This window comes from Fukomys damarensis, unplaced genomic scaffold (genome assembly GCF_012274545.1).
Source record: "Fukomys damarensis isolate Sample0158 unplaced genomic scaffold, DMR_v1.0_HiC HiC_scaffold_11, whole genome shotgun sequence".
Lineage (NCBI taxonomy): Eukaryota > Metazoa > Chordata > Mammalia > Rodentia > Bathyergidae > Fukomys > Fukomys damarensis.
Genome location: NW_022900923.1, coordinates 41,140,143 through 41,161,965, shown reverse-complemented (window position 1 = coordinate 41,161,965; position 21,823 = coordinate 41,140,143). Strand labels below are relative to the sequence as shown.

At 54.8% G+C, this 21,823-nt stretch overlaps 1 protein-coding gene across 1 annotated transcript in view; it reads right to left on the bottom strand.

Annotated features, from left to right (window-relative positions):
• Positions 1-21,823, bottom strand: part of Lgr6 (leucine rich repeat containing G protein-coupled receptor 6) — a 114,021-nt gene that overhangs the window by 66,836 nt on the left and 25,362 nt on the right. The window contains exons 4-6 of the mRNA XM_033761978.1: positions 19,439-19,510; positions 16,363-16,434; positions 10,871-10,942 (exon numbers count right to left, since the gene is read on the bottom strand). Coding sequence (XP_033617869.1) covers positions 10,871-10,942; positions 16,363-16,434; positions 19,439-19,510 — 216 coding nt within the window. The remainder of the gene's footprint in view (positions 1-10,870; positions 10,943-16,362; positions 16,435-19,438; positions 19,511-21,823) is intronic.

Genomic DNA, 21,823 nt, shown 5'->3' with positions numbered 1-21,823 from the left:
AGAGAGAGAGAGAGAGAGAGAGAGAGACAGCGCACACATGAATTGGAGGGAAGACTGTGGGTTTGTTTTGGGAAAAGTTCAGTCTGAGGCCATCTATTGGATGACCCATTGGGCCAGTTCAGGCCTGAGATGTAGACAGGGGACCCATCAGCTTCAGGATGGTTCCAGAGTCTTCTGGTAAGTAGGAAACTGCCTAGGGAGCTGGAGCTGGAACAGGGAGACAAGGTTAGAGCCCCTGGGAATTATGTCCCTTCCAAGATGGGCTGGGCAGAGCACCCTGGTAGAGAACCAGGCAGATGAGTTCTCAGAGCAGCTACAGGGAGAGACAAGTTCAAGGAGAGACAGTCACCACTACCACACGCTTCTGTGACAGCAAAGGAGACAAAGGCTGTGGAGCGCCTGGGCCCAAGAGTTCTCTCCCTTCTTCTGGACTGACAGGGCCAGAGGCCACACTGGAGAAGAGGAAATGGGGAGCAGAGAGGTGTGGAAAGGGCTCTGGACAGAGTCTCAGTAAGGCCTTGCCACTGAATGAAGACCTAATGCCATACCTGCCACACGGAGAGACGCAAAGAAACTTCCTCTCTTTCCCTCCCTTCTATGTCTTTCTCTCTCTTCCACCAGTCTTGTCCCAAACAGTAGTGGCTTGGCTCTGAGGACAGCAACCCCAGAAAGGTGCTCACCAGGCAACAAAGGGAGGACTTCCGGAGAACCCCTCGGGAGAAAGAGTTCATTTCTTCTGGAAACACAGGGAGAATGGACAGAGCTTGTGCCCTTTTTCCTCAGGGAAGATATGGCTTAAAGAGAGAAGCAGAGAGAGAGAGAGCAGAGATTTCCTCTTGCTGGGCTGCCAGGGCCCCCGGAGGCACAGCATCCTTTTGATGGCCACCACCCACAACAGCTCACGAATGCTCCTCCCTCCTCACTGCCCAGACCCCTTCCAAGAGTCCACAGTGTCCTCTGGAGCGGGCCTCGCCTCAATGGAGTTGTTTTAAGGGACGGAGGGGTGAGGAATCAGCTCTAAGTCCCCAAGCAGGTGTTCTGGCTGCTGAGGGGAGGGATGCCACCTTGGTGAGAGTCCCCGGATGGGACCACATTCCAGAACAACTGATCTTAGAGCCATCTGGTCCCAGTGGTCACACAGGTTCATAAACAGATCCGCCCTTTTCTAAAGGAAAAGCATCTGCATGCCTGGTCTGGCTGCAGCTCCTCTGCTCGTCACTGGTTATGCTGGGGACGTCACACCCTCTCTCTGTGCCTACTTTCCTCACCTGTAGAAGAGGCTGTAAGACCAGGTGGCCCCCTGCGTCTCCAGCTCTGGTGTTCTGTGGTCTCAGGCAGCTTCCACCCATGTAGCCTCCACGGCTGCCAGGGCAGGAACCTGGCACACATTCACTGCCTTTTCTGGCTTGTGTGTGGATTCTACTCTCCAGAGAGTGGCTGGCAGCCACCCAGGCTTCCAAGCCTCACACATGGATGGAAATTATTCATGGACTCTCAAAAAAAGACCACCCTTTCTGAGTAAATATGGTGGTGCCCAGCTGTAATCCCGGCACTTGGGTGGCTGAGGCAGGAGGATCCTGAGTTTGAGGCCAGCCTGGGCTACATAGTGATACTCAGTCTCAAACAAATTCTCCTACAGCTCCTGACCTGTACACTCTTACCAGGATGGGTGAGAAGCAGGGGGAAGCCAGCTATAGCCTCCAGGGTTGCCCCAGTAGATGGCTACTGCAGGGCTGCACGTGCTGGCCCTCCGCCTAGCTGCCTCCCACTCACTGCCTCTCAGGGCCACTCTCACGCGTCAGCGGGACTCAGTTCTGGAAAGATATCATGAGTTCCCAGAAAATGTCAGGAGACAGTGACTCTCTTCTGCCCCCAGGCCAGGTGAGGAGACCCTGGAGAGCCTTCAGGAGAAGGTATATAGCTTTGTCCCTCCCATGTGGTTATGGAAAACTGTAAAGTTCCTTCCAGACCCCAACCTTTCTCTCTCCAACCGCACCCCTCCGAAAGTCACCTGGTCCCTCTTACTGCCGCCCAGCACTTTCACAACCAAACCAGTCCGAGCATCACTGTTCCATCCCGTGTGCACCGCTGGCTGGCCGTAGGGAGCAGGGAAGTGAACAGCTGGTGAGTGCTGCTGTCCACTTTAACTGGGATTGGGAGGGAGGTCTCCCAGGTGCTCCTGGGCAGAAGAGCGGTTCTGCCATTGAAATCACATATGAATCACCCGACAGTAGAGCGATGGGCCATGGGAAAAAGCAGATTCTGAGTCAGAAAGGCTGTGGCGGAGCTTGGGATTTGTGCATCCAACAGGAGTGGAGAGGATGTGAACGGTAAGGAACCACTTACCGTTCTCCGATCAGCTCCCTCAACCTTCCTCTTTTCATATGTAAAATGGGGATCGTGGCACCTCCCTCGGACCCTTGCTGCAGGGAATCGGTAAGGCCACGCCTGGCAGGTATTAGCCTAGAGCCTGGTAACGTATTAAGCACTTGGCAAACATTAACTGCAGATGATTCTTATTTCCCACACAGGACTTCGCCTGGTTTTCATCAACTCCCTTCATATACTAGTTTTACACCATCTGTACTTGCAGTGGCTTTTGTGTCTCAGCTGCTCACATTCACGATACAGTGGACCCTCATGTTGTGACTGACCTGACATACAAACAACTGGGTTACAACCAGAATTTTAGTTTTCACTTACTACCAAAGTCATGAGTTACAACCCGAAAGCCGGCCACTTGTGCTTCCGGATGGTCTCAGATAAGATTTAACCCTTAGAGAGTTCTGGAAGGAGCGTTACATCCTTTCCTGTGTGGGGTTGAGAAATCCCGCGCTGGTGTCTCTCTAAGGACACTGAGATGTGTCTGTATGCGGGAGAGAGACTTTGAAGGCTGTGGAGAGGAGCCTGAGCCTTCATTGGACAACCTGAGTCATAACCAGCTCTAGGGAATGAACTGAGTTTGTAAGCAAAGGGTCCACTGTACAGGAGGTGGGCTGGGGTGATGGAGGTGTGTGGTGTGACAGACATTCCTATATCAAGCCGCAAGCTGCTGAAAGGTGGGGTCCTTGTTTTATTATCTCAGCGTCTTCCATGTCAGGCATTTTAAGCACTGAAATACTGGAAATAATAAATGGATGGATGGATGGAGAAATACCCACAGTGGGGTTTCCTCCTTCCTTCAGACACCTCCAGAACCCAGGCCAGCTGCCTGGGCATCAGCTGCTCGGGAAGGTCCGTTGAAAGGAATATATCCTTTCTTTGTATCTGAGTAGAGGAGAGCTGAGGAGAAACCTTGACCTTGCTCTGTGGGGAAGGGGTTGCCCACCTCTTGGGTCTGCCCGAGACTCACTTGAACCCAAGCCTGCTGGAACTCCGAGGGCCTCTGGAGTGGCCAAGTCAGAGAAGGATGTTTAGCCTGAAGGAGGGCTGAGGAGACTCACAAGTCTGCTGTGGTGTTTCCTGTGGGCCTGAGGCACCGTGATGCTCCTGGGTGGCCCAGCTGGGGCCAAGTCTGTTCCAGACCAGCACTTATGGCTGAAAGAATCATCACCAGATCCCAGGGTCCAGCCCACAAAGGACGCTCTTCTAGTACCTCTCAGGAACCAAATTACCCGTGTTCAGACCCTCATGGGCTGTAGGGGGCTGCCCACTCACCCACCTCAGAGCAGCCTCTGCTCCAGACACATGTAGTAATCAACTCCCGGAACATTGGGATAATCCAAATACAGTAGCATATAATCATGGAGCTTGAAATAGCTGTGCCAGGGAGGCCATCTGCCACCTCGTGCATCCCTGAGGACCCCTTTGGCTGAGCCCCAAGGCCCTCCCTGGCTGGCAGGCAAGGTGGGGGTACTGAGAGAACTCACCAGGTCACCTGCAGGGCTTGAGGGCAGCTTCTGGATGGGACCTTGGGTCAGAGTTCCCAGAGAGAAGCCATTTTGCTCCCCTCCTGCCAGCTCGGGGGCCCCTCTGCCACATTCCCTCCCTGCAGGGACAGCCGGATCAAGGGCTCCCCCAGACCCAACCTCATCTTTTCATCCCTAAGCACTCTTCCTCTGGATCCAGGCTCACTTTCCCTCCTCTCCCACTTGTCCTATTATCCTTTGCCATGTGTTGAATGCTAACTCCAAAAACAACAGGTCCATATCCCAACTCTCAGAACCTGTTGATGAAATCTTATCTGGAAAAAAGGATTTTCTTCTACCTATGATCAAATTAAGGAACTTGATAGGAGATCATCAGGATTATCTGGGAGGACCCTAAATCCAATCGCAACCATGCCTATGAGACGCAGAGAAGAGGGAAAAGTCACATGAAGGCAGAAGGCAGGGATTGGAGGGATCGGCCATGAAGATGATTGGCAGCCACCAGCAGATGAGGAAAGATTCTCCCCACGAGCCTCGAGTCAGAGAGCAGCTCCGCTAACACCTCGATTTTGGACTCTTAACCCAGCCCTAGGAAAGGAATATATCCTCTCTTTGTATCATTTTGTTTGGTCTTGTTCTTGCACAGCTGGGTATCAAGCCCAGGCCCACATACTTGCTAGGCAGGCGCTCTGTCACTATGCTGCACCTCCAGCCCGACATCATGGGTTCTTAATCTGCTTCATGCCTCAGACTAGCACAGGGGCGTTTGCTGCTCTAAAACATGGACAGTTGGCCCCACCCCCAAACTCTGATCCAACATGTCTGGTTGAGGCTTGAGAACTCCCATTTGTAACCAATGCTCAACTGCTACTGATTCTACTGGTCTGGGGACCACACGTGGAGAACCACGTGCTGTTCTGTGAGCTCTGACTTTGACTGTGTTCACCCATTGTCCATCCTCAGTCCCTTCCCCAAAGGCCCTTCTTCTGCTGCCAGTGATGGCTTCCTCTTTCCCTCAGTGCTCAGGAGACACAAGTGAAGCCCCCCACCCCTTGCATGACAGGTCCTCTTCCTGAAATCTCCCAGGCCTCCCCCTGGGACCTCTTTATGCTTTGCCTGCAGGAGGCTGGGGCTAGGGAGGGAGGTCATGACTGGGCTCTTCTACCCTCACACGAAACCCTCCCTAGCTCCATCCATAGCCCTCTGGAGAGTGTTGGGCATGGCCATCCCCTCTGCTCTGCACCTGTCAGGCCTGCCTGTGAGCTGAGGCTGTACATGCAGAGGCGGTGGCTGAAGAAGGAACACTCGGCTCCTAGAAATGCCCTCAAGTTCTTTCTAGGCAGTCACTGGTAACAACCAACTTTGCACTCTCTCATGGATTCTTTGGGGTTCCGACCAAGGCTGAGGGTTTCCAGGGGTCAGTGGCAATGCCACCATGTCAGCACCCCCTAGCTCCCAGCAACTAGCATGGTCCTGCCAACCCAGGCTCCCCTTAACTCCAGAACTCCTGATAAGGACAGAAATGGATCAACCCAGGATCCTCAGGCACCCACTGGCAGAGCCCAACCCAAGGACTGCTCTGGGAGCAGGGGCTCTGGAAATACCCTGGTCACCAGAGACCATGAAGACCTATCCACCAGGGCTTGTCATCTTCTCCTTCAGCTCCCTTAGACCTGATCTCTACAGGCAGCCCAGCACCACTGCGTACAGGGACTCTGAGTTCTGACCTTGGCTCTGCTGCAAGTGACATCACCAGTCTGTGCCTCTATTTGCTGATTTATTAAGCAGAGCCAAGGAGACACTGGCATAGAAGGTCTCAGTGCAAGTGATTCACACGTGCCAAGTGCTGTCTACGGACTGTTCTTATTAGCCTGCCCCTGAGCATTATTCTGGAGTTTAACTTTTACTGGGATGGAGAGGGGTCAGAGGTATGGATGAAGGGCAGCTCCCAGAAGTCCCTGGCTTTTGGCTTTCCCTGGAGACATCTCCCAGCTCTGCTGCCCTCATGGGACCCCTGGCACTGGGCAGGATGCCTCAGTCACTTCTCCAGGGGACATTCAGGTCTTTTCTCCTCATCCAACTTTGCAGCATTCCCAGAAGACTGGAAAACTCTCCCTTGCAGAGAGAAACTGAGGCCTAAAGAGAGCAAGCACGCATGAGCCATAAGTGAGTCCAGAGCAGGGCCAATAGCCCATCAGAAAGCTCTTGGATCTCTGTGGCATGACATCCTCTTGGGACACCTGGCTGCCAATCATCCATTAGAGCCTCCCACTTTAGAGATGGGAAACCATAGGGTTAAGGAAGGGAGATAACTTGCTTCGCAACTAATTATTGACACAACCAAGTCGCTGCAACCTGAAGCATTGCAGCTTCAGAGAGGTACCAAAGGATGAAGGTTTAAAATGGTGCTTGGGGGCCGGGGATTAGGCTCAGTGGTCCCACCGCCTGCCTTGCAAGTGCAAGGACCTGAGTTCGATTCCCAGTATCAAAAAAAAAAAAAAGGCACTTTGGAATCAGAGCTGAATTAAATCCCAGCTCCTCCTCTCTTTCCCAGAGAGAATGAGCTCAAGTTACTGGACTTCTCTGGGCTTTAGCGGCCTCCTCTGTAAAATGGACATAATAGAAGTGACCTTACAGGGCTTTCAGGGTGAAATGAGCTCCAGAGTGCGCTTAGCATGTTGCAGTGTGCCAAGTGGGAGTCACCCCTCCCACCCCGGCCCCTCGACAGCCTCCAGTGCCCGCAAGCACAGCTGCACGCACGCACACACCCACCCAGCCAGCCTCCCCTGCCTCCCCCTGCAGCAGGCAGCCAGCACGTCTTAGGTCAGCTGGCTGGAGCCGAGGGGGTGTGGTGGCTCTAGCTGGGGTTTTGGTTGGGAGGCTGGCACTGCTCTTGATTAATTTCCCCTTCTCCGCACAGCTCCGGCCAGCTTCTCATGGCCATCCTACGTAATTATGCATTTCCCACCTAGGGTGTCCAGCATTGGGCTGTTTTTGTTTTCTCCCCTTTATTCCTGCCACTGTGCTTTTCCAGCCACGCCTTGGACCAGCCAGCTCAGTGCCCAACTCCTTCTAAGCTGTTTTGCATTCGCCCCCGGGCCCGCCGTGCCCCCACCCAAGTTTCTATTTTCCCCCAGGCTCCACCAGCTTTCCGTGGTTTCTCTTGGCCTGGGCTCAAGCCTGGTGTGACATGTCTGGTGTGGCCGTCCTCTCCTCCCACATCGGTCGGGCTGGCAGCAAGTGTATCCAGGCAGGGGATAGCAAAGCTGGGCTCTGCCAGCCCAGGTGCCAAGCCAAACAGCTGGTACACCATGTCTGACTCTGCACCTGGAGCCTGGACTGCCAGACTGGCTGGTCCCATCCTTCGCCCCAGCCCCTGTCCAGTCTCCCCCAAAGCTACTTCCTACAGCCCTGTGTTTGTCTGGATCTAGCTGATAAAAGTAGACCGCAGGACCGAGCCTTCCCTGGGGCTCCCAGAGTATCCACAAGAGTGTGCTCAGGAGCCCTCCTTCCTCCAGGTGAGGAGCAGCCTTCTCCAGGGACACCTGCCCCAGGGTGCACCTGGCCTGCGCTGAGGAGGAACAGCACACCTGGGGAGCACAGGCACAGGCATGTACCCTAGACATCTCCCAACAGGAAGCAGGACATCTCCACTCGCTAATACTCAGGGAAGAGGAAGTCACCTGATGACAGCTGCCATACAATGGCCTCCCTTTCGGGGTGGGGAGCCCAACAACTTGGGGGTCCCCTACCTTTCCATCACCAGTGCTGACCACACCCAGCCCGTGGTCTTGTCTGCCTCTGTTTCCTGGTCTACAGACAGAGCATCTTGAGGAGGGGTTTTGTGTGGGGAATGGGACAGTGTGTATAAAACAGCCCCCAGGGTGCTCCACATACTGTCCTCTGTCCCCACACCTGTCCTCAGCCTCGCAGCCTGAGCCTGGTTTTCTGTCACTGAAGTGGAGGGACCTGGAGTAGGTGGGGCAGCGCCTCACCACGAAGTCTAAAGTAAAACACCTTGAACGCCACCACCACCAACTTCCAAAAGCTCAAGACAGATACCTACACAGAATCTTTGAGTTGGGTCATGCACCACTCTTCATTACACACGCGCACACACACACACACACACACAAACACACACTAATGTCCTGTAGGCAGAGCAACCAAGCTTCCAATTTAGTTTGCCTGAGAAGTTCGGTCACCCTCTAGGGTTCATGCTTTATTTACAACTCGTCCAACGTGTTGCTCACGTGCGCTTCGTGTGTGCCAAGCTCTTAATGACCTGATCCTCCATCCTCCATCATGCCAAAGCCAGAGGACTGTGTGTCACCCTGACTTCCCCTCTCCCAATTCCCACATCCAGCCAATGCTATTACTACTAATAATTGCAGCAGTGGCAACAAAAGCTTCCATTCTGTGTCTTTACTGACCAGTGACTCATTTTGTGAGTTCTGTTGAGGAACCAAGAATCACCCCTTGGGACTTGAATACTTTGAAACGCAGTGCATCCTGACAGGAACATTGGTCCTTTATTTGGTACTTAACACACAATCTAGAACTTGTTGGTGTCCACTGCTTCATGACATGCTACCCTTTTCAGCTCAAACAGTTTTTGGTATTCATCGTGCCCAACAAATACCAAGGTAGCCCTGTAGATACCTGTGCCCCTTCCACTTGGCTGAAAAGAAAACAGCACAGCGGTTGGGTAACCTGCCCCAGGTCTTCCAGCTGGCGAGGGAAGGATATCTGAACCCAGGGAACTTGGCCGCAGAGACCTAATGACACAGCATCTTGATGTTCCTAGTCCATCAACATTTCTCTTCACTGCTGTCCCCTGCTTCCTCCATGCAGGGACCTCTTCACTGCCCCCCCCAAATGTCTTCTGAGACTCCTGCCAAACTGATTTCAAAGACACAAACCCTATCGTCTTGCTCTCCTGTCAAACGCCCGTCTAGGGCTCCCCACGATATTCAGAGTAAAGTCCAAGTCCTCAGTAAGATCCCTGCCTACTTGCCACAGCTCCGTGGAGCCTTCTTGCTGCAAATCGTTCCCACTTAACATGTATTTCATCTGCACGACACCCTTGCAAGGTAGGCAGGAGAGATCATGAGTCTGTCTGAAACACAGGCCGTCTGAAACAGAGAGGGAAGCCACGTTTTCTGATTAGCAGGCTGCTGCTTTCTTCACAGGATGGAAAGAAGCAAAATCCACTCAGCTGCCTTATCCTGAGGGAAGTGGGGAACAGGGCCTGGAGCCCCTGCCCTGGTCAACCAATTAACAGACTAAAAGGGCTTGGAGTGGCTGAGGCTCATCCAGATCTCAAGCCACAGGGGCTGCCCACTTCCCCAGTGTGCCAGGGAAACTGCTCGTCCAGCCCAGGAGCTCCCTGCCTTGTCTGAAAGCAGATCTTGAGATGTTTTAAGCAAAGGATATGATTCATAATTTTAAAAAATAAAAATAAAATACCAACTTAACCTCAAAATAAGTGCAAAGAAATCCAATGAAAGGCGCATTTTTCCTATGAAGTCTCCTCTGGATGAAGCATCAACGCTTCCCCTCCCCCTCAACGCGTGTGTGTGCGTGCACACGCACGCACGCACGCACACCCACCCTCTTATTTTGGGCCACGCATGCCATTTGCTGACACCCTAAGCAATTGTTTGGTCAGCACTGCTGGTGGGCAGCAAGCATGGGCTTTCCTGACCTTTGGTCTCCTGACCCTGGCCTCTGGGGGCTCACTGGGCTGCCTGGTCCTGCGCCGCGGTAACGCTGGCTGCAGAGAGGCACTGGAGACACAGCTCAAGACGCATGGGGGTGGAGGGTGAGAAGCTGAGAACAAGGGAAGTCTGGCTCTGCCCTTCGGGACAATCAGGTAGCTCGAGTGGGGGTGTCAGGGCGCAGACCCAGAGCAGGAGGACAGAGGGTGCCCAGGGCAGCTGCAGGGGAGGAAGGCCCCACACGTGTGATACGGCACAGCTGGTTTCCCCCACTAGCTGTGTGGCCCGCTACTAGCTATGGAGCCCCCACAGATGAAGCCCTTTTGTTTTTATGGTGGAACGGGCCTGAATTTCAGTCATAGGGAACAAGGCTGCCTTCCCAGCTCCCTGCCCCTTCCACTTGAGGAGAGAAAACAGTTTAGAGTCGTCCAACTTCCACACTCATGCTCTGGCCAAGACCATGGCAGTACCCATGGCCAAGAAGGATACCACAGGCCTTTGTCCCACACAGTGCTTGTGCCTCAGTTGCCCTCACTGGCCAAATGCCCCAGGCTAACCCTGCCTTCCAACTTTGACTTCTCCCCAAATCTGATGTAGATGCACCTGTAAATTCAGCTGGGCTCCACGGGCACGTGGGAGGCACCTATCACATTCCAGGCCTGTTCTGTGCACCACTGACTAAAAGCCAACACCTGTCCCCAGCACGGCAGTATTGGCTCGTAAGCCATGAGCCTGGAGCACCTGCTCCTGCCTCTGCCTACAGGAGCAGTTTTGCTGTCATGGTGCCCCTGTTGGGCAAGAGCGGAACTACAGGGCTCCTGGAGGGTGGTTCTGTCTTGGGTGGCCCGAGTCCCTGACTGCAGTCCCACCCTGGTATAGGGGAAGTGGGTGTGTGAGCCCAGCCTCCCCTCTGCCACAGAGCCCTGGGGGCCAGAGCAGCTAGGTGGAGGAGACAGCCCCTTCCCGATACCCCACACCCCAGGCTGCAATGGCAGAATGCCAGGTGCCTGGGGACTGCTGCCCTGGTGGCCCTACCTAGGGAGGTCCTATTCCCACAGTCCTCTGGGGGAGGCCTTCCTGCCCCCAAGATGCACACGCAAGTACACACTGAGGATGACAACGAAACCCCTGAAGCAACCAGAGCCAGGAGCAGCTCCCTGTCTAGAGCACGGAGCAGGAGAGGGGGGCCTGCAGGAGAAGGGGGAGCCAAGGCAGGGGGGTCCGGCTATGACTCAGGCCCCAGAAAGCTGGTGACTCCCAGGACAGCCCTTCATGACTCACAGAGACTGCAGGCTCGGCAGCTCCCACAGAGCCTCGGCAGGAATTCCTCCCAGCTGGTTGTTCTGCAGCATCCTAGGAGGGAAGAGAAAGAGCTTTGAGGATTCCAGGTGGGCAGGTCTTGGAGGTGGGGGCAGGAGAGCTAATCCCATGAACACTGCCCCATGTTAGACCCCCTCTCTTGCTGTGGCTTCAGAGCCCCAGGAAGAATCCTGGTCCAGCCTCTACCCTGTTAGGAGGGCTCCTAGCATGGGACAAGAGTCAAGAGAATGAGGAAGATAAAGGGTAAATGGTGCACTGGGAAGCGGTGAGGGTCAGAAGTCAGAATGCAAGAGATTCTACTAAGTTGGGCCAGCAAGCACCCGAAGAAATGGAGGTTTCTCTCCCCAGGCCGTTTCCCTTCCATTTAGCTGAGATGCTAACGGTTTCTTTGTGGAAGAGAGGACACGGATGAGGGTGATGCTGTACCTGGGGACCAGGGCTCCAGACAAATGTTTTCTAGCACTGTTATCCACAGGAACAATTTGAAGTGCCCAGATCCTGTGTCAGCCTGTCCTGGGATCCAGTCTCACATAATCTCACAGAGAGGTCCATGCTGACCAGCGGGAGTGATCCACCGGCTAGGCTTCCCTCCTGGAACAGGAGCCTGGCCACAGCGCGCCAGGGTGGCCCCACAGGCAGGAATCCTGAAGCTCCGTGGGGTCCCTTGAAATCCCATGTGCAAGGGCAGAAAGGCAGAGAGCATGTGGGCACCTCTACCCTTCCGGCCAGCCTGACTTCTCTCATCTAAACGGTGAGCATTCTTCTCCCCACCCCGGGGGCCACCTCAGTTCTCACACAGAGGCCTCAGCTTGCTCAGAGCAAGGATCCAAGAGAAAGGACTCTTGGGAAAGCAGGGAGTCCTGGCTGCTCACACCTCCTCGTGAAGCCTGCCCCACGGGGCCCCCACAGGCTGTGTCTGGTCATCGCACAGGTGAACCCACTTCTAAAGAGCAACTCAATGCATCTCCACCCACATCACCTCAGGGTCCTCCCACCACTTCCTCTGCCCAATCCCAGAGAGGTCTGGAAGGGCCTTTAAGGTCTCAACTGTGGCTCCGCCTCCCCGCCCACAGGTGCTTCAGTGGGCCCTTGATTTTCCCCGGTGGCAGGGGACTCACTGTCTCCTCGCACCACTTGTGCCTCGACAGACAGTCTGGTCACCAGGAAGTCCTCTCCTTCATACACCAAACCCAGCAAGCCGGAGTTCTGCATCGTGATGGCTTTGACCCAGACCTGCTTTCCTTGGGGTTCCTGCCTCTGTTCCTCCGTTCTGAAGCACAACTGACTTATACGGGCTGGAAGAACCCTCAGAGGGGAGCAGCCCTTCATTTTCCAAGAGGAGACGGTGCCCTGGGCTACAAAGCAAATTAACGGTTGAGTCAGGAACAGGATCTAAGTCCTTTTTTCCAGACTGGTGCTTTTGTGACCACATTCTCAATGCCTTTTGCTGGTCCTGCTTCTTTCTGCTTGGTAAAGGAGAGTCCAACAGTTTTAGCCCTGACTACATATTAGGATCATCTGGCTTTTGAAATCCTGCCTGGTTAAATCTCCCGGGCAGAGTCTCTGGTGGAGGAGTATTGGGCTTTGGAGGGACTCTAGGTGCAGCCATGCATCTGACAGAAACCTAGTTCTCAGCACCACTCCCTTAGTGAGCACCAAGGCACTGGCCTGGGAGGCCTCTTGGGGCAGAGGCCCAAGTGCCACAGGCACCAGAGAGGCGACTGGTGGTTCTCAAAGCCCTTCCTTTGGTTCTGTGGAGGGGCCTTGGGGTTACCAAGGTGGGTAGGAGAGACTCAGCTGGGAGCCCCACACTGCGCACCCCAACAAGTCCTTCATCTGCCTGTGCATCGGGACTTCTGCACAAGGGGGTTGGGGTTTGGTTTTAGTTTTCTTTTTTCTTTCTTGACTTCTTTCTTTTCTTCCTTCCTTCCTTCTTCTTTCTCTCCTTTCCTTCCATCCTTTCTACTTCCTCTCTGCCTGTCTCTAGGTTTCTCTGTCTGTCTCTAGGTCTCTCTGTCTCTCCTTTCCCCTCCCCCCCTCTCCTTTGCCTTTCTCTTTCTTCTTCTCCTCCTCCTCTTCTTCCCTTTCTTCTTCCTCTCCTCCTTCTCCTTTTTTGAGGGAGGGTCTTGCTGTGTAGTTCAGAGTAGCCTTAAACTCACTAAGTAGCCAAGGCTGGCCTCAAACCCATGGCGATCCTCCTGTCTCAGCCTCCCAAGTGCTGGGATTACAGGCGTGCTCTGCCACACTTGGCCCCTTCTCCTCCTCTTCCTCCTCCTCCTCCTCTTCCTTCTCCTTCCTTTCTCACTCCCCAGCATTGGGCTACCTTCCCAGCTCTTGTTTTAAGTCTCTATAGTTTACAGTGTTGGGAAGTTGATTCCACATCCTCGATTTTAAAGGTGGAAAGATAGTCTCAGAGAAACGGAATCTGTCAACTGCTCTGGTGAAGCACTGGTCTGGCCTCAAGTCTTCCAGGGCCAGAGGAGGCCGATTTCCTGTCTTCCAGTTCCTTGAAAGGATGGGGCCGCACGCGCTGCGTGGGTGAAGGAGCACCCCAGGGTCTCCCTGGTATCTGGCAGCCTTCTCCCATGAGGCTCAGTGTCCGGGGTTCCAGTGACTCAAACCCCCATCTGCTCAGGTTAATTCAGCTCCTTAGCGCAGACGCAGCTTCTGGTTCAGGCCCGACCTGGCTGCTGTCCAGCCAGGTAGAGAATAAATACAGTCAATGTCACCCTTAGAGGCTCCGCGCGGTGAGAAGGGCTACACTAGGGGTGGGGGTGGGGGGTGGGGTGGCTCTCTGAGACACCAGCTCACTCCTGCTCCTCTGCGGCCCCCAGCCAGGGCTGCAGATGGGACAGGCCCCAGCTCAGAAGCAGCAAGCTGCCTTTCTGGACCTCTAGCCTTTCCCAAGACAGCGGGCCAGGAATCCTCAGCCATAGGTTACAGAGGCTCTGGGGAAAGCTCTTGCCCAGTCTCCCAGAGGCAGGTGGGGAGGAAGCCCTGGACAGCCAGCCCTGCTGCCACATCTTGGTCTAGTGAGAAGCTGCTAAGGCCCAGCAGGAGTCTTTCTAGCTGGGGCTCCAGCAGAGATGGCACAAACTGGCTGATTGCAGAGGATGGATGTGGACCAAGACCTGGGCCTTGTTGTCTGCTCTGGAGTGGGCGTGTGTAGAGGTCTGAGGAAAGACACCAGTGAGGAAGAGCAGGCTGGGAACCTTTGGAAATAAACATCCAGAGGCCTGGCAGACACACATCCCACACCCTCAAGCTGGGCGTTGAGACTCATGAGCTCTGGCCACGGCTGCCCCTGGCCCTGAAAAGCTACACAGGGTAGGGGCCCCAGAGGCCCAGGCATTGACCTGTACATGTCTGGGACAACAAGAACAGTGGCTTCCCTTAGGTCCAGTGTGAGTGAGTGGTAGTTGCACCTTCCTGGGTCTGTGGACAGACAGGAATGAGGCTGACATATCGGCAGAGCGCTGTACCCCAAGCCAAGGATCTGGAGATGGAACCCGGGGCCTCATGCAGGCTGGGCAGACACTCTAGCACTGACCTACACTCCCCAGGCCTTTTTATTTTTATTTTGAGATGGGGTCTCACTAAATTGCCACACGCGGCGAGGGCTGGCCCTCTCAGTCCATGCCCAGACACAGCCTATGGGCTTGGGGGCTTGGGGAGCTCGCAGAGGAGAAAAAGACCAGAGTGACACCTCCAGGGAAGGCGTGGAGTGGGTGTGAATGACGTGAGGAAAAGGATCAGCGGGGAACCCCCTTCCTTTTATCCTTTGACCTGGGAAGAGACAAGAGGGAGCAGAGTGAACCCCAGGGACAGCCTGGCTTCTGGAAAGGAAAGCACGGCTCTGAGAAAGTCCTGCACACAGAGGTGGCGGAGAGCGGCTAAGGTGTCCAAAGAGGCCCTCAGCTGAGGGCTGCGGGGCGGAGGGCGGGCCCTGCTGCTCTGTTCTTTCAAATCTGAACAAGAAGCGATGGAAGGACCTGCCACAAGGAGAAGCAACATCAGACATGGAAAAGGTCCCAGGCCTGGGGCACGCGTGCCATCTTTCACTTTGAAGTATTTGAGCAAGAGGATGTTCCGGGGCGGCCAACTGTGCCTGTGGGAGAAAGGCTCTGCCAGCACAGGACCGGCGGGAGCAGAGAGGCTCCTCCGACAGGTGGTCTTCAAGGTGGGACAAAATGGGGTCACTGGAGGGGGGTGGCCTTGGCGCCCCCTGCTGCAGTCCCTCCCGCTGCCTCCTCACTGTGCCAAGGCGCCGCTGGTGGAAAGGGGGCGGGCGGGCAGCCTGCGGTTTCTCCTGAGCTTTGATTTATTGCCTAATGCAGGCAGAGAAGAAAGAGCAGGCTCATCTCTAAGCCGGAGTCTTAGGAACGGGCCGTGAGCCTCACATCTTCTGAAGGCCCAGCTCACACAGCCCTGCTCTCTAATCCGGGTGCAGGTCTGAGCCTGCCATGGGGCACAGACACGCCACCAGCAGGCCGCCCGCACCCCCCACGCTGCGGGCTCAGCACGCCCCACCTCCCAGGCAGCAGAGTTTAAGGAGAGCAAGGCAGAGACGGGGCTGGAAAAGGAGGACCGGAGCAGGGAGAGAGAGGAGTGCAGACAAGGGACTGAAGTTGAGGACAGAGTCGGGAAGGACCTCAGGGTGGAGCAGAGAGGACGGGAAGGACAGGGCCCAGAGGAGCCTGGGACTCAGACTTGGAAGAAGTTGGAGAGGGACATTGTGCTTAGTTGGGGACAAGTGACTGCCCGGAAGCCTGAAGCTCATGAACCATGGAGGAAGGGTCACCAGCAGCCCCAAGGATGAAAGCAGTTCTAAATCAGGGCCACAGACTGGATTTCAGTGGGATGCTCTTGTGCAGTCAACAGCCTACTCAACTATACACAGAAGACCTCCAAATACAGTCAGGGCTCAAAGAGTAGTGGAGCTGGAGTATGCCTCACCGCTTTAAGGAAACCTCCAAAATACATATTCTATTGCTTCAGAATAAGCTCTCAGAACCCTTATTTTCTTGCCATCTCATCCCTCAGGTGGTGTGTCCGCTCCGGGAGCCTCTCCCATGTACCCTCTCTGTCCTACTGCTTTCCAGCCTCACTCATCCCTGAGGACAAGGTGGGGCATGGACTGGGGAGACAGGAGATGCTGCCTCTGCCTCCCCTCCTCTAACATGGGTCAACAGTTCGGAGTTAACGGGAAGCCAGGTGGATTCCCACAAGGTCCTCGACTGCTCTCACTTGTCTTTTGGGTCAAAGGAAAGGCGAAAGGGCAGGGAGGAGGCAGCCCAAAGTCTGAAGGAGAAGGTAACGTCAAGTGTAATGAAAAGTGAAGACGGGGAGATGACAATTAGAGCGACAGGAAGCTCGGTTTGGGTTACAGGACTCCCACGGGACCACGAGGCTCGAAGTGGCCCCTGGAGGGAACAGGGGTTGACTCTACTTACAGGATCTTCAGGCTGTAGAGGCCAGAGAATGCCTGTCCTGGGATGTGGGAGAGGTGGTTCCCCGAGAGACGCCTGGAAGTGAGAGATCAAGGTCAGCGACTGAGATGATGGGGGGCAGGCGAGGGGAGCCGGGTGGTAACTACCCCGTAACTACACTTTACTGAGATCCACCGCCCGTTAGCACTTCGCGGGCCTCTTCAAAATTCCCGCAACAACCCTGCAAGGCACCCATTGCAGTTTGAGTACCTCTGATTTGAAATGCTCCAGACCAAAACCATGTGGGATGTCAGACGTTTTTCAGATTTGGGAAAATTTGCAAATGTATAATTAGCTCTCTTAAGGATGGGTCCCAAGTCTGAACACAAAATCCACTCCGTCTCCTATATACAGGGTCTGAAGGTGATTATTTTGTTGTTGTTGTTATTCTGGGGATTGAACTTGGGTCCTTGGATTTGTGAGGCAGGTGGCAGCACCACTGAGCTAAATCCCTGGCCCCTGAAGATGATTTTTATACGACACATTTTTTGTTTGTTTTTGCCATGGGGCATCACAGCCAGGACCTCACACAAGCTGCACATGTGTTCTACCATCGAGGTGTACCCCGGGACACTGCAATAATTCAGTTGTCCGATGTTTTAACTCCCAGGTGCAGGACTGGGAATGCTCAGAAAATTTCAGATTACAGCTTGGGATTAGGGATACTCAACCTGCATTAACCCTGAACCTCAGATGGGGAAAGTGAGGCTGGGGAGGTCAGGCCCTGGTCCTCCGGGTCACATAGCTGGTCAGGGCAGGGCAGGTGTTCTCCCCTAGGTCTGGGCTTCCAGGCTCATGGCCAGTCCACAGTGCCATGCTGTCCCCTGGGCTGAGCTGAGTCACCCAACCTGCCCTGGATTCCCTACCAAGGGATGGGTGGGACACAGCTCACCCCACTAATTCAGAAGCATTAGGAAACCGGGTGCTTGATTATCCCACCGTTCTGGTCCAATTTTTACTACATCTGTCATAGAGTGATCAATTCTAAAAAGGACGAATGAAGGAGATACATCAATGCCTACCCTCAGGGCCTGCGCCTGAGCAGACAGTTTGATGCCAATGGCTCAAGGACGCTCTGACCTCCAGAGTCCCCGTGTGCATCAGGGGCTGCTGGGAGGCCTGCTGGTGTGGAGAAGGCAGTTTTTAAAAGTATTATCTTGGAGCCAGGCATGGTGGCACATGCTTGTCATCCTGGCACTCTGGGAGGCTGAAGCATGAGCATCCCGAATTTGAGCCCAGCTTGGGCAATTTGGCAACTTAGTGAAGCCCTGTCTCAAAATAAAAAATGAAAAAGGCCGGGGATGTAGGTCAGTGTTGAAGACCTCGAGTTTAATCCCTCAGTAGCAAAGCACTTGCTTAGTATGCACAGGGCCCTGGGTTCCCTTCCCAGCATGGCAAAAGTCTCATTATTTGACATTTGTTGTTTATAAAATAACTGTGAGGGCTGGGGATTTAGCTCAGTGGTTCTGCCGCCTGCCTCGCAAGCAAAAAGACCTGAGTTTGATCCCCGGTACAAAAAAACACTGTGTGAAAGGCATCATGATAACGAGGTCCTCCTCGAGCTTGTGTTCTGTAGCTGTTCTGTGGATGTGTCCAGAAGCAGGAGATGTAGAATCAGCCTTGAGCTCTCAGGCTGTGCCTGTCACCTGCCCTGAACATCTTGTCCTTTGCGCTTGCTTGTCATTCCCACCAGAGTGAGTCACCTCCACTTCTTTTATTTTTATTTATTTGTTTTGAGTCATTTATTTATTTTTGAGTCAGAGTCTCGCTACGTAGTCCAAACTATGTGCTCGCTTTGACAGCACATATGCTATAGTCCAGGCTGGCCTTGAACCCGCTATGCGACCTAGGCTGGCCTTGAACTCGAGGTGATCCTCCTGCCTCAACCTCCCGAGTGCTGAGATTACAGGTGTGCACCACCACACCCATCTTCACAATGGCTCCTCCTCCCCCAGGAAGGCTTCCCTGCCCCCTGGCAGCCCCATCCTCCTGCACAGTGCCCAGATGCCCAATGCATAGTGCCACACCCCCTGCTGACTATGCCTTTGAGGGTCCTTGGTGTCATGAACAAGCTCCCCGAGGGCGCAGGTGAGACCAAGCTTTACTTTCCACACAGAGGGGCCGGAAGACCTGGCCTCCACTCCCAACTCCCGTGGAACAGGCTGGGCCCTGGGGACTGGAGTGGGACGGGGACATCCGCCAAGGGAGTAGCAGGGCAGGGTAGAGATGGGGTTGAAGCTATATTCGGGGCCAGCAGCCCACAGTTTGCAGAGTTTAAGCAAACTTTCCCTGGGAACTATGGTGGTGTGAACACAGGGTGAACGGGGCCGGGAGGTGTTGGAAATGGAGCTAGGATGAAAGTGAGAGCAGGGACAGAGTGACACGGCCTCCTGTGGTGGGCAGGTGTGGCAGGCACTCTGGCTGGGCAGTGGTTTACTCTTGAGCACCCTAGGGATAAGGCCAGTCTGGATTCTAGTGTGATAGGGATGCTGCGGGAGGGATTGGCTGGGGAGCACCCTGGGGAGAAGAGGATGGGAAAGGAGGGTCTAAGAAGTGGACTCTTCAGGCTATGGAGAAGCACGGAAGGCCCTGGAGCCGGTGAGGTGCTTTCGGGTGTATTAGAATGGAGGGAGGAGATCTGCACTTATGGGGTGCTTCACCTCTCGAAATGGGGGTGGCTAGGTCAGGAGCAAGGGGGAGGTGATGGACAACTCAGAAGAACCAGCAGTTCTTGGGGCGGGGATGGAGGCTGACACGGGGGCCACAGTGCCTAGAAGGTGACTCTGGGGAGAGGTGCAGCCACAGACATTAAGAGGGAAACACTTTGTTCCCCATTTCAGACCACGTGGCCCGGCACTGCCACCCAGGGTCACTTGTGGGTCGGAGACCAGCTGAGCACCTGACTGTCAGGAAGAAGCCACCTCCCAAGTCGCTCTTTCCCTTCCAGCTCCACCCTCCTCCGGGGGTGCCCCGGAGCCTCCAGCTGGTGAGGTGGCCAGAGCTTTGCCTCCCACCCTTGTCCCCTGGGGCAATGACTCACAGCTCCTCCAGGAAACGCAGGTGCCGGAAGAGGCCAGGCTGAAGCTCCGTGAGGTTGTTCATGCTGAGGTCTCTGCATAGAAAGAAATTGCCAGGGGAGGTGAGGCCACCCATCTCTGCCACCCAGGCCCCTGCAGGGGACCCCTGGGTCCTACCACCCTCCCACTGGGGGGCATTGCCACCCTAACTGCACAGCCAGTCTGGGACAGCAGCTGCACGCTAAGAATGAGAACAGGGCCACCCTGTCCAGCTTTCCATTCTCCCCTTTGCCCTTTGCCGTCCCTTGTGGGGTTCTCCTGAGACCAGCTGTGGTTGGGACTGTGCAGGACCCTGACCTCCTTATAAAAGGAAGAGACAGGGGGAAATGCATGGATTTCAGAGCAGCAGATGGGGGTCCCCCCCCCTTTTTTTTTTTTGATACCAGGATCGAACTTAGGGCCTTGTACTTTCAAGGCAGGCATGGAGCCACTGAACTAAATCCCCAGCCCTAGGGGGTTCCTTAATGCAAAAAAATACCTCACCTCCTCTTTTTACCAGTGGGGAAACGGAGGCCCAGGATCACTGCCCAGCTGACCTACAGAGCGGGCTCACAGCATTGGTGCACTGGGGCCTCGTCCTGGGCAGGTCGTGGGGGAACATTTTTTCACCATTCCCAGACCACATGGGATTTGAGGCCTGAGGTCCCCTTCTGCCAGTCTCTTTTTTCTTTGCTCCCCACCCCACCCGTCTCCTGCCTTTCTCCTGTGGGAGGTCATGGCCTCCTGGTGCACCCCAGAAGACACCTAAGATTCCTAAGCTGGGGGGATGCGAAGACCTGATCCCTCCACGGCCTCACAACCCAGACCACTCTAAGCTTCCTGTTACCTAAGAGATCCCGTGGGTGGCTTTGGTGTCACTGTCCTCTGAGATGCCCTGCACACCAATGACCATAATCCTCCCATTGACATTACTGGAGGCCTCTCTGCCAGGTACTGGTAAACCTTTATCCAATAATCCTACTTAATACTCACAACAACCCCAGGTTAGCTTCCCTCGTACATTTAAGAAAACAAAAAGAAAAGAGCACAGAATTTCTGGAGACAAAAGGCCCTGAGGCTAAGTCTCCCTCCCTGGTTACCTATCAGACCTTGCGCTCTTGACCAGTGTGACCCTTTGTTTCCTCCTCCATAGGAAGGGATGAATAACAAGCCAGTAAAGTCCTTGTAAGGATTAAGTGAGCTAATGTTTACAGACTGCCTAATAAACAGTACATACACAACAAATATTTGCCTTCGTCCTTCTACCTTTCCCTTAGCGCCCTGTAGACAAGAGTCCCAGCCCCACAGGCCAGGGGGTAGGTGGGGAGGAGTTGGGGCCTTGGTTTGTGGGTCCTGCCCCACGTGTTCTTCTCAGTTTGCACCTGGGGGAGCAGCAGTGTCTGAGGTTGCCTGTGTGTGCCTGACACACTTGGGTCCATCTTATTGCAACTTCCCAACGGCCACCTCTCACCTGTGCCTGCCGCTCTGTAGAGGGAACAGGGTGAGCCCAGAGCAGCCCACCATGCAGCGGAGCAGTGCCTACAGGCCCTTCCGCAGCCTCCTCCTTCCTGGGGAAGCACCCTCGCCCACAGGCCTCAGTGGCTCCACTTGTCCCAGAGAAGAACCTCTGCAGTACGTGTGTCCCTTAGAAAGGCGGGCTGGGAATGGCGGGGGACACGTGCTTGGGAGCCCGTTTCCAATCTATAAAAAGACTGTTTAGTCTCAAATGTTTTATCTTTGATAAAGCTCAGGCTCTGGACTCCATGTCCTCTAAGGAAAGGAGACATTCCATGCAGGATGGAGCCAAGGCCCTGGCATGCTGAAGCCGGGGCTGGTTCTCATCCACATTTCCCTCCTGCTGCCCTGCGGAAACTGCAGGGCCATCTCCGGCCACCACGGCCCAGAGCAGGGCTCAGCCGGCCACATCCAGCCCAACGAGGATCACAGCGGAAGCCGGAGAGGAGCAGAAGGAGAGGATTCCTCCCGGATTTGAAGCCCTGGCTTGGTCTCAGGATGTCCCCAGACCGCATGCCCTGGCTTCGGGTTATGACTGCTGCAGGCAGAGGCAGGGGTACCCCGGACAGTGGTGGGGGATGTGGGGTGTTGTCTACAGAAGCCCAAGCTACAGGTCAGAGTCTGACTGGACTCCTCCTCCTCGAGTCCCAAGTTCAGCTCATCCTCAGCAAGGAGGGAGGTTCGAGGTGCCACAAAACGATTACCTTTAAACATCTACCCTGTGCACCGCTGGATGTGTCCGGACAGGCGCAGAGCGGGAGTTCAAGGAGCTCGCGGGCCATGTGAGTCAGGCCTCATCACTCAGCTGTCCCTCCGGGGGCCGCACTGCAGGCTCTGATGCAGCTCCAAGGCCC